General features: G+C 42.4%; 1 protein-coding gene across 2 annotated transcripts in view; it reads left to right on the top strand.

Moving 5' to 3' along the window:
* Window positions 1–278: 278 nt before the first annotated feature.
* Window positions 279–13,192, top strand: part of GDF10 (growth differentiation factor 10) — a 41,072-nt gene continuing 28,158 nt past the window's right edge. The window contains exon 1 of one of the 2 annotated variants that reach the window (XM_030204854.1): window positions 279–334. Coding sequence is in view for 1 of the 2 variants with exons in the window: in XM_030204853.1 (XP_030060713.1) it covers window positions 9,815–10,004 (190 nt within the window). In the remaining variant the exon portion in view is untranslated. Of the gene's footprint in view, window positions 335–9,737; window positions 10,005–13,192 lie in introns of those variants that run through there. The other variant, XM_030204853.1, reaches the window with a different exon arrangement.

Genomic DNA, 13,192 nt, shown 5'->3' with positions numbered 1-13,192 from the left:
CATCGCGGCCGCGCAGCGCGTCGTAGTTGTTCCCTCCATCCATCCTACGCAGTAGCGCCGTAGCGGTATCGTATAATGACGTGGCTCTGGGTGTCCTCCACCGTGCCAGCAGTAGCTGGAGGAGCTATTGGGCCCTCCCAGGCTCTCTTAATCAGCTTTCAGTTGAGCCCCCTTCCCCTAGGCCTCAGTCCTCTCCTGCAGCCACAAACAGGTCAAGCACAGGAGCTAGCAGCACACAGAGCACAATCTACAGTGCTCTGAGTCATCTGTCACTATGTGCACACAAGTGTATGGTGTGTATAAGAATTTGGAAAACTGAAGCCCAGCTGCCCAGGTAAAAAAAAATAAATAAATAAAAAAAAAAAAATATATATATATATATATTTATTTATTTATTTATATTATATACAATATTTATATTATATACAATGTAATGCTTGTGGTGGGCTTCTGGGTGGGGGTGACTCTTCACTGCCTATGGAAAAAAAGTATAATCATTAAATATACTTTTTTCCCCTCAGTGACGGGCCCACCTTCACCCAGAAACCCACCAACAATAAATTTTAATAAAGGCGAGTTTCTGGGTAGGGGTGGGCTCTACAGTGCCCAGGTTAAAATAAAAAACAAGTTTTGTATTTAATGTAGGCAGGTTTCTGGGTGGGGGTGGACTCTACAGTGCAAAGGACATTAAACAAACCAAAATGTTTTATATTTAATGCTGGTGTGCTTCAGGGTGGGGGAAGGGCAAGGGATGGGTAGAAGTAGGGCAGGGCTGAGGCTATAGGGAGGGGTGGGAGGGGTGGGAGGGCTGATGCCTAGCTACGGGAAGGATGGTGAGGAAGGGAAAGGCTGGTGCTGGGCTATGTGGATGGATGGGGAGGTAGGGGAGAGTAGGGGAGGGCTGATGCTGGGCCACTGGGATGGATGGGAGGGGGGGTAGGGAAAGGAAGGACTACAGGACAAATTTAAAATTTTGGTCCTTTATTTTGTAATTGATAAGGTTGGTCTGTGTTCTACCTGTGACCGAGCAGGTGAGAGATTCTGCTGGCATGTGGTTTGTATGAGGATCTATGAGTCTGACTTGTCTGGCTATTCCAATGGGATGTGTATTGCTGTTGTATTCACTGCTGCCTTTTTAAAGGTACTGTTACTGGTATTCCTATTCAGAACTGGTGTTAAGGTTTGCAGCATAGGCTCTAAGAAGCCTCTTTGCAGGATATAGTGTTACTTCACAAAGTACCTGGCAGTGAAGGGATTTTGTGTTGCTATTATTGAGGTGCTATCAGAATTTGAATGCATTTTTCCTATGGAAAGCTGTTAGAGGAAACATTCTAGCTGCTATATTATGTATATATCCCAAGAAAGGCTACTCATAATCTATATACATAGTGCCCACCCATGTTAGCTCTGGGCCCACCCAAAATGTCAGGTCTGGCTACGCCACTGCATAGCGGACAGACAGGAGCTACTCTTGTTTTCTTTGCTATCTCAGGGACCGCAGGGTATATCTCCTGCTGGGCTCTAGATAGGTCTAATCCCCCTGCTCCTTGACCTAGTTACAGGAGGGATTGATGAGCTTCCTGAATCATCTCCTGGGAAGAGGGGCCAGAGAATATCCGCCTTATTTTCGAAAGAGAAAGACGCCCATATTTTGACCCAAATCGGGAGATGGGCGTCTTTCTCCCATTGGCGGCCAAATCGATATAATCGAAAGCTGATTTTGGGCGTCTTCAACTGCACTCCGTCGCGGAAATGGCCAAAGTTGACGGGGGCGTGTCGAAGGCGGGACTGGGGCGTGGTTATCGGCCGAACAGAAATGGGCGGCTTTCGCCAATAATGGAAAAAAAATAGCCGTTTTTAGCGAGAATTTAGGGCACTTTTTTGGACCCTTTTTTTTCACGGACAAGTCCCAAAAAAGTACCCTAAATGACCAGATGACCACTGGAGGGAATCGGGGATGACCTCCCCTGACTCCCCCAGTGGTCACTAACCCCCTCCCCACCAAAAAAAAGAACTTTAACAACTTTTTTCCCAGCCTGTATGCCAGCCTCAAATGTCATACTCAGCTCTATCACAGCAGTATGCAGGTCCCTGGAGCAGTTGTTAGTGGGTGCAGTGGACTTCAGGCAGGCTGACCCAGGCTCATCCCCCCTACCTGTTACACTTGTGCTGGTTAATGCTGAGCCTTCCAAACACCCCCAAATCCCACTGTACCCACATGTAGGTGCCCCCCTTCACCCCTTAGGGCTATGGTAATGGTGTAGACTTGTGGCCATCTTTTGTATGCAGGAGCGCTTGCAGGATGGAAAGTGAGCCTTTTCCTTGAAAAAGCTTCACGCGACACTTGGCCATGTCGGCGGGGGTTCTCTGATATCTTTAAGCTGCTGCCTTTTAAGATAAGTGTTCTTAGAAACACTAGTTTTTTCATGAGATTATATACTGTTTAAAAAAAAGAAAAATAAGAATGAAACAAATAGTTGTAAAATAATGAGGAGAGCTCATGAGGATTTGCACCACACCATTTCGCTTATTGCGATGGAACAACGTTTGTTCTGATGGTTGTGTGAGGCAGTTAGATCTGATGTTCTCCAGATATTAGAATGTTACTTATCATGACCTGTGCTCCATATTGATGTCTGGGACATGTTTATGTATATTATTTAATAGTCCCCACATCTTCTCTTTTGGTGGTTTTTTGTGAAGAGTTGCTTTATGTTTCCCAGCATTTTCAGGTCACTCCCCCTAGGACTTGCTCTCCCTGCTTCAGGAAGTTGTCTTATATCTGCCTCTCTCCTGCAGATTATAGTTGCTACTTTCACATGTGTTCTCCCAGGGATTTAACTGCAGAATTCTCCAGTAAGGATCTCTCTCTGGGGCTTCTCCAGCAGGTTCCCAAAGATCAAGAGGCTTCTAGGGGTCTCTGAAAGGGATAGACTGCTTCCTCTCTTGTGCTTTGCTCTGACCTATTGAATTTAATAACACATAATTGAAAAAGTGCCCATCCTGCTCCATCTCTGGGTCCTCATGAAAATCATGTTCGTTTAGATACAGATTACTTTATGTTTGCATTTACAGCATTGTTTGATTGATTACAGGGTGCATAGTCTTATGGCTTGTTTTAGCAAATGTTACCAATGTTGGTCTTTCTGAAATATAATTAAATTAAAATCATAGACCACGCCATTCAAACTATACTGAAAGCACTGTATACATGGAGAAGATGGAAAATATCAGAGTTTGGATATCGAGCATCAAAATAATAGGAACTTCATAAATGTATTATTTGCTTGCTATGCTATACACCAATGTTACAACACTTTTTGAAATCACACCCAAATATTAATTGTAATGTTAAAGTTAACTGAACTTCAACAATAAATTTAAATTTGACATCACAATGTAATATTTTCTATATGTGACATATATGTCTGTATGCACAACTATTGCCATTCCAACAATGGTAGTTTCTCCTGATGTAACAAAGCCTTTAAATATTTATTTATTTGGATTTTGCTCACACCTTTTTCAGTAATAACTCAAGGTGAGTTACATTCAGGTACACTGGGTATTCCTCTGTCCCTGGAGGGCTCACAATCTAAGTTTGTACCTGAGGCAATGGAGAATTAAGTGACTTGCCCAACATCACAAAGAGCATCAGTGGGATTTAAACTGGCCACCTCTGGATGTCAAGCCTGGTGCTCTAACCACTAGGCCACTCCTGCACTCCAGGCAACATGTGTAATATTCCATGTATCTTCTGCTTTGCATACTCAAAGGCGCTCAACTATTGCCATTCCAACAATGGTAGTTTCTCATGATGTAACAAAGTCTTTGAATATATTTAATATTCCATGTATCTTCTGCTTTGCATATACCAAGGAGCATAACTAGCTAGAGTTACAGAAAAAAATCAAATTGTCTGTCTCCCACTCCATTACTAACACTGCATGTGATCTTATTCTCAGGTCAGTGAAATTGCATCATTTTAGCTCTACTATATGGCCACAGCTGTTATTCAAAAAATATCACCCCAAAGCTTTCATTGTGTTTGTTCATGTCATATCTGTTGTTGTTGTTATTATTATTATTTATTACATTTGTACCCCGCACTTTCCCACATACAGCAGGTTCAATGCGGCTTATATAGTAATGTTCTCGACATGTGAATCGATGCCTGTATCAGACTCAGATTAGTACAATGCTACTCCATTTATTCAGATTCACAAGAGGGTGTGATTAAGAAAGTATCTCCTCTTATAAATGAGAATGCAAAAGGGCATCTTAATTGCCTTTGCTTTTTTTTTTTTATCCCATAAACTGCCAGCTGAACTATAACAAGCAAATTTGGTTGTACTGTTTAAGAGTTATTTATATATATTTTATTTTGTTATATTCAAAAAAAATCTAAAAAGCCTGCTGTTCACTTTTATAAGTAATAATTACGCCAGTTCCAAAATGGAAGCTATGGCCTTTCATGAAAGTAAGACACAGTAGAGTTCTTCGCATGCTGCAGACTTACTGCCTGCTCATTACTTTTGTGAAAAGGAAATGAATGGCTTATCCCATTGCAGGTAGCAACCAGAAGTCTGGGCCAAAGCCCAAACTCTTGTATAATTTATGGTTCATCAATTTCCCTTGAGTCTTTAACTTCCATTTCAGCTGCCACTGCCTCAACTGTTCAAAAGAGAGAGCATACAAAGATAAAGTGGTGCTGATTGTTTCAACACAGCACAAATGTGAAGGTCCCTCTGTTCAGTCCATTTTTATTCCTTATTCCTCTAAAGTTACAGATAGGCAGCAACATATTTATAAAGTCTTCCAGCTATGGTGTACTGAGCCTACTGGCCAGTAACAATGACTCCTTTATAAGTCTCTGATTCTATAAGGAAACCTCTTTTTTTCTTCTCAGATATACACAAACGTTTATTAATGGCATGTAGCACATTATTTATAGATTAGGCCTGGAGGATATGAAGATTTTTAACAGGAAACAGCATGAAACATTAGATCTGTTGTTTGGAATTTTGAATAGCAGCTTTAGATAGATGAAACCTAGATAGGTTTTACTCCAAGCTGTGGCTTGAGCTAATAAAATAAAAACCTCTTTCCTTGGCAAGGACTTTAATTAGCAGAAATTTCCACAGTAGGGCTACCATTCTGCATGAGCAGAGATTGCATAGCTCTTGCTCGTAGGTGCCTTAGAGATGCCATTGATTGTCCATATTCAGAATGAAGGAATGATGTGACCCAATCTTAATTTGAATTCCTTCACCAAACACACTTTATTTCATCATCAGAGCTGCATAAAAGAGCCAATGCACTACCGCTTAAAGACTTTTGAATTCCTGCTGCTCTTCAATAAAATAAGGCAAGAAATATTAGCTATCCTGGTTGATGCTTCAATTCCTTACTAACCATGTCAAAGTATCAGTGTCCTATATGTTTTAGCTCAGGGTAAAGACTGATACAAAGTGTTAGCTAGAAGACTGGAGCAAGCTGAAGGGGACAGTGAGTTTGATGGGGACACTGGCCCAAATAGCCCAGCTTGTTAGTACCTCCTGCTGGCTCTTCCTCCCTTTCACAGGGCCCCGATTGTATAGAAACACTACAGACAAAAAACACAACTGACAGAAGGTTAGATCCCGCCCCAAAAGGAGGTCATGATCATGCTGTCATGAAAAAGCATCAAAAGATGGCCTTGATTATTTATAAGCAAAAGATTAATTAATTGGCACCTTTGAAATTTTACAATCTTAAATTTTATCAGCAAAGTAATAAAGGTCTGGTGTACTGGGTGAGACTACTTCCAGCGTATCTATTTAAGTTTATGTTCTGCAAGGTTTTGAGGTTTGGTTTAGAGCAGAAATTATGATAATTAAAATTTGATATACAAAGCTCCCCCAAAATGTATAAGGATCTGGTGAGATTTTTCTCTCGTGTATTTGTTTATATGCTGAATTATGGTGTCCAAGAACATGATACATCCTAGTCTGAAACTCCCGAATAAAGAAATATTAATACAAATATTAAGTTCAAGTTTATTAGGATTTACTAACCTACCAGTCGGGAATGCCATCTAGGCGGCTTACAATTTCATAATAAAAAGAAGAGAAAATAATGAGGGAAGGAGGGAGGAATGCCATTCATTCAAGAAAAGGTAGGGAAAGGGTGGGAAAAAACAAAAGAGATGCTCTTGAGTGAACTGGGAAGGTAATATGGCTTTCTGTATGTGAACAGACCAGGGGCGTAGCCAGACAGCAGATTTTGAGTGGGCCTAGTCAAAAAGTGGGTGGGCACCAAGTGTTCTCCTCCTCCCCCCCCCCCCCCCCCCCCCCAATGCGATGAGGCCAGTATCAGCAGCTTAGGAAGCTTAGACTGCTGAAGTGGAAAGCAGTGTTTTCAGCACCATCAGGGGGAGGTCTTCAGCTGGCGAAGCTTGGGATCCCCACTAGCTAGCACTAAATAAGTGCTGCTGTTGGGTGGGCCTGAGCCCTAAGTGGATGGGTCCGGCCCACTCAGGCCCACCTGTGGCTACGCTACTGGAACAGACTGAGAGGCCCTTTTACAAAGGCGCAGTAGGCTCTACGTGTGTGCAGCACGTGCCAAAACAAGGCTACCACCAGGCTAGCACGCCCCCATGGCACTAATTTTGGATTTGGTGCGCGCCCATACTGCCGGGACAAATTATTTTTTATTTCTTACTGCATGCGGAGTTTCTGGTGCTAATCGGCAGTTGGCACGTACCGACCAGTCACCGCACGTGAGCCCTTACTGCTAGAACAATGGGTGGTGTTAAAGGCTCAGGCTGTAAATAGGCACATGCTGGTTTCAGTTTTACTGCAGGCCCTTTTTCCAGCCCACTGAAAAAAGCCCTTTTTCCCAGACATGGTAAAAACTAGCCCGGCGCATTCCAAAAACATGCGCCCACACCAGTGGTGTAGCTACGTGGGGCCACGGGGGCCTGGGCTCCCCCATATTTGCTCTGGGCCCCTGGTTTGGCTGGCAGGGGTCCCCAACCCCCACCAGCTGAAACCTTCATCCAGTGCTGGTCTCCGGCATCGCCACATTGCCTGCCCTGCTCTCTCTTCCCCTCATGTCCGGCACGCTCCTTTTAGTGAATTTGAGCATGCTCAGTTTCACTAAAAGGAGTGTGCCAGACGTGAGGGGAAGAGAGAGCAAGGCAGGCAATGCAGTGGAGCAGTAGATCAGCGCTGGACAAAGGCTTCAGCTGGCAGGGGTTGGGGACTCCCACCAGCCAAGGTATTTCTGGCAGCGGTGCTTCACCAGGCGGGGGTTGGGGACCCTCACCAGCCAAGATATGTTAACAGCGGCGGCAGTGGGTGAGGAGTGGCGAGGCGGAGGGGGGCGGTGGACCAAAATGTGCCCCCCACCTTGGGCTCTGGCCTCCTCCCATCTTGAGGTCTGGCTACGCCCCTGGTCCATACTACCACAGGCCAGATTTTGCTGCGACTTAGTAAAAGGACTCCTAAGAATCTAAATAAACACATCTTGAAATATGTATGTCTTAAGTTTGTTCCTAAAAATTTGTATAGAATTCAAATGTCGCAAGGAAGGAGGGAGAAGGTTCCATAGGTGTGATCCTTGAACAGAAAAAATTGAAGCACAAGTGTGCTCATGAAAAACTTGCTTGTAAGTCAGTACAATGAGTAAATTCTGATCTTGCGAGTGAAGGGATCGGAAGGGAGTGTATTGCAACTGAAGGTGATAAAAGGTAAAAGGGTTCCTTGGAAGCTAAAATTTTGACTCAGTATTTTAAAGCATTTTTAATAGTGTCTAGGTTTTCGTGCTAGTATGCAAACATTAAACTTGTACTTCAAAACAGTGTGCAGGAACACCAGAACAGAAACACATGCTGTATCAAAATAATGAAATTTCATTGACAGATTAACAAATGATTACTGTCTGGTCCAACTTAGACTAAGTGAGATAGTATTGCACACAAAATGTTTTGCAATGTTTTTAAAACAGAGGTGTGTACCCAACTTTTTGAATGGAGAGTAATTATTTAAAACACATATACTACACTGTTTAATAAACTTTATAAACAGGCTGAAATTGAACTTTCTGCTAAAAACAAAATGTCAGTTCCAACTTTTCTGGAAATAGTAATTCCATTTCCTGGGTTTTCATCTAATAGTTAAAAATTAACTTAATTGTGTTGTTCTGGAAACAAAGGCATTTTATGGGAAGATCTTGTAAGTTATTGCTTCAGGGAGCATTTTAATAACTTCTATTTACTGAGAAAGTTAGTGTTTTTTGTTAGTACTTTGCATTCTTTCCGTGTTAATGTTTCCAATCCCCCCACCTTTTTATTTTGTTTTAATCTCAAAGCAGATTCTAACTATACATAAAAACCACAGGATAATTCCTCCTTTAATTTATGGATCTAACTAATGAAATGTCCTTAACCGTGATTTAGTTCTAGTTAATTTAGATTTTTGGCATTTTTACGGGACACTCCATGGAGATCCATGCAGTTAATGTTCCTTATATTTTATGAAATTCACTTTAAAAATCCAAGAAATAACTTTATGACTGATTTTTTAAATTGAATTGATGACATTGAACACCTTTTGAAGGCACAATTATTCCGGTTGGCTTTTGATGTAGCCCTGCCAGGGGATTAGGGGTACTGAATTCAGGGGGTCTGTTTGGTTAGTTTTTCTGGCATTTTTGCCTTTTGTGGCTTTTATTGAGGTTGTGGTTGAGTTGTGCGTGATCTTGTTTGAGTGGGTCTGTCCTATCTTTAGAGTTCTTTCTGGATTGTTTTTAATGCTTTATTGGATTGTAAACCACTGTAATCTCAATTTTAAGCTTGGTAGTACAGCAAGTGGAATAAACTATAACTATATGGGACTAATATTACTATGCTATCCTTCCTCCCCCCCACACCATGTGTTTGATTTTTTTTTTTCAGCTTTGTGACCTCTATATAAGGTGGCATTTATTTGACATAAATACATTTTCTGAAAATTCTTATAAAAATAGTGCCAATCTCACTGTAAACCAAACTGTCTGGTGCCCCTTCTGTGGCAGGGCATCTAATATTTTTTCTCCCATGATATTTTCTGGGTCAGTGACTTTCCTCTTTCCAGATCATATTAAGCTGAAGGGAGAAGAGGTACAAAAGAAATTCCACAACTGTTTTCAGGATATGCAAGTCTCCTCAGCGAAAAGTAAATTTTTTGTAATATCATTATTGAAGGCTCATGGTTCTGAATTAGCATTTGCATCCTTGTCCGTTTATTTTCCTTCTGCAGCTTTCGTAAAGTCAAACTGACGAAGTATTGCTGTTCGCTTTGTAACTTTTATCATTTAAACATGCTACTACGGTTCATGATAGCCCTACACGAGGCTTTGTTATGTCTGACATATTTCACAAAATGACACTATTCCAGTCCATCACTGGATTATATAGCTCCCACTGCAAGCTACCTCCCCTTCGCGCAGGCAATGGTGCGGTGCCCGAGCACCAAAGTTTATCCCCCATCCCGGGCCGAGCTCGCCAGCAGCACCAAATCTCCACTGTTAGTCCTAGACAGGAACAGTGGACGTTCGACCATTGGCTGCAGACTCAGTGCTGCAAGACTGATTGGCGGAGGTGGTTCTCTCCTCGAACACGGAGGTGAGTCCTGGGAGACGCAAGGGCGGGGCATTCCCGACTGGGCCCCGCCTTCCCACCCTTTCTCCCAACCTACTGTGCTCTCACGGTTTCTTCCAAAGGCAGACGGTGCCGGTGCTGCGGTGGGGAATCTGCAACGACACTCGCTTGTCTTCCGTGATTCCTTCCCCCATGGCTGTCGCCGTCCTCCTGCTGTACCTGACACTGCTCGGTGACTGCAGCCCTACGCGCGATGCTGCAGCCAGCGCCTCCGACCGGGACATCGTCTCCGTGCACATGATGAAACTATACGAAACATACAACCGGGAGGGCAGTCGACCCCGCGAGGGCAATACCGTGCGCAGCTTCCGGGCTCAACTGGGTAAGAACAAAAGGCGTCCTAAATACAGCTGGTAGTGGGGGCTATTACTGGCAGGGTTTAGTGCGCCCATGATGTACAGACTGTAGATTAATGATGAACACACATGCATGTGTCACTTCTGTATACAGAACTCCTGTCATGCATATCTAACAGCTGCCACACGGTGCATAAAAGTGTGTGGGTTGTGGATTGTTTGCAAATAATGAATGAATTAATTTCCTACTGTAGTATTCAGGTTACTCTGCATATACGGTAGTGTGCATTACACGTGTAGCGGCAGCCTGGACTGCATGTATGTAATAACTTTCTGTAGTACATGAGTAAAATCTGCATTGTATAATATCGATATAATGACAAGTGAGATTATTACAAAAAAGCAAAAACTAAACTGAGAGGAGCGCATAGATGTTGAGTACTGACATTTTCATTAAAAGAGTTTAGCTAAGGGACTCCCGTGTAGAAGAGAGTTTCTTTTTTATTTTATACTTGCATCTCAGAATTTTTCCAAATGACAAACTTTTAATGAAATAGGCTTTGCTGAAAACGGGGTTTCCTGCGTTCAAACAGCGTGTACCTCTGCATCAAACATCGGGAACTTTGCGGTAAGAACAGCGCCATCTGCAGGTTTTGTTAAAAATTGTTGAAAACTCTTAGCCGACTTTAGTTCTGCTGCTCGTTCTTATTTAGCAATTGCTGGTTATAGTTAATGTTTTTCTTTAATCAGGACGTGAAAAGACGTTCACATTTGATATCAAACTAATTTACACCGCCATTATCTTTTATACAGTACATTATCTCAGAGCGGCCTGAAAGATTAAAGCTTTGGCATGACACCTTGATAGAATGGAACAGCTTGTTTTACTGAAGTGGTGAAAGCACAAATATTGATTTTTTTATTCAGTAAACGTACAAAGGCTGGTTGAGTGCTGCATATAAGCAAAAATGAACAATTATAAAAGAAATCCAAACACAGTTCAACAGGATGTGCCAATTTTGTTTAAATTTATAGTTGATTCCACTATGACTAAACTTTTTTGCAAGCTGTTTTTACATTCATTTTATTTCTGGTGTCATAGTGAGTTTAAAATTAAGTAAATTAATACAGAAAGGCTAGCTGATCCTTTTGAGCTTTACTAACACTCTTGAGGCCTGATCCAATAATGCTTTTCAGTAAGCAACATTTAAGTGTAAATATTTACCTTTGATACTAAGATATTTGAACTGAACAAATTATATTTCCCCATTATATCAACTCTGTAGGGTGCCCTTCTCAATCAAAGTTAGATTAGTAAGTTTTAATGGAATCTTTGTAGGTTGTGGACAAACAGAGACTAACTATATGGGGGAGGGGCGCTTCCTAATGGATAGCATGGACTAATGCCATTAGTGCATGCAGTTACTAAATGAGACTTCTGATTATTTTTATTTATTTTTGTTACATTTGTACCCCGCGCTTTCACACTCATGGCAGGCTCAATGCGGCAGGAAATGGAGGGTTAAGTGACTTGCCCAGAGTCACAAGGAGCTTGCTTGTGCCGGGAATCAAACTCAGTTCCCCAGGACCAAAGTCCAACACACTAACCACCCTAACTCCACTCTGGAGGAGTGTGGAAGCCACATATTTCAGGTAATGATGACCTTGAAGAGGAATATGACTTCAGCTTCATGGTGGGACATTAGATTCTCATCCTCCTTGTAAAATTCCGAGTAAGATACTTCACTGAATGAAGTGGCTGTTGTAACCAGGTAAACACAAGGTGGTACAGCATTGTACATCTGTATCCTACACAAAACGAAATAGGCAGCTAAATTTCAGTGCAGGCTCTGCCACTATGTAGACTATGGGGCTCATTTTCGAAAGAGAAAAAAAAAAAGTACCATAATCACCATTTGGACAGATTGCTTACCTGTTTTGCAGACATCTATGTTTTCCGTCTGCAGAGCATCCAAATCACAAGGGGTGTGTTGGGGGCGTTTTGAAGGCCAGGTTAAGGCATGCCTAACATTTGGACGTTTTACAGTCATAATGGAGCAAAACCAAAACGTCTAGGGTGAAAACTTCAACGCTTTGGTCTAGACCTTTTTTTTCTGATGAATAAGACACAAAAAGGTACCCTAAATGACCGTTGGAGGGATTCAGGGATGACCTTCCTTACTCCCCCAGTGGTCACTGACTCCCTCCCACTCCCCAAAAATATGAATAAAAATAGTACTCACCTGCTTCTATGACAGCCTCAGATATTATAGGCAGGACCATTAGAGCATCACACAGATCCCTGAAGTAGTGTAGTGCACTGTGGACTCAGGACCATAACTCCTTCTACCTGTTACACTTGTACTGGAAACTGTGAACCCTCCAAAACTCACCAGAAACACTCTGTACCCACATATAGGTGCCTCCTTCACCCATAAGGGCTATTGTAGTGGTGTACAGTTGGGAGCAATGGATTGTGGGTAGGTTTTGGAGGATTTGGCAGACAAGATAAGGGAGCAACGATGAGATGTGTACCTGGGCGCATTTATATGATGTCCACAGCAGTGTCCCCTAGGGATGTCTGGGGACCAGTCTGCTAAAAATGCTGGCCCCTCCTACATTCTAAATGGCTTGAGTTTGTGAGTTTTTTACTTCTGTAGGGTTTTTTTTTTTTCTGAAAATGGCCTAAAAAGATAAACACATAAAGCAGAAAACCTTGTTCAAAATGATATTTTTGAAAAAAAGACATTTTCTTTTTTTGAAAATGGGTATATATTTCCTATTCGGATTTGGTACATTTAGCACAAAAAATCCAAAGTCCGACTTAGACGCACTTTTGAAAATGCTCCTACACGTGTTCATCTAGGGCAGCAGGAGTTGGGGACAGTGACAGCTGGACAGGAGTGCAGCACTTCATCTTCACCTTTCCCCATCTCCTGCCAGTACCTCCACTGCCCTTTCTCTGCAGAGTCTTGCTCCATCCCCTCTGATTGAAAGTTCTGTGTCAGGGGAGCAGGACGCAGCAGTGCTTGAGTGTGGGCCTGTTCCTCTTGTCCCTACACTGGCATTGAATCTTCTTGCCTCTTTGCCGTTGGAAGAGTGAAGGCTGTTGCAGTGGCAGGAGGAAGGTGTAAAGGGGAGATGACATGATGAATGAGTAGGTGATAGAGAAGGAAAGAGGAGATGCTAGACTGTGAGGGGGGCATTGGAACAG

Source organism: Microcaecilia unicolor, chromosome 5, assembly GCF_901765095.1.
Source record: "Microcaecilia unicolor chromosome 5, aMicUni1.1, whole genome shotgun sequence".
Classification (NCBI taxonomy): domain Eukaryota; kingdom Metazoa; phylum Chordata; class Amphibia; order Gymnophiona; family Siphonopidae; genus Microcaecilia; species Microcaecilia unicolor.
This window is presented reverse-complemented; position numbering and strand designations above follow the sequence as displayed.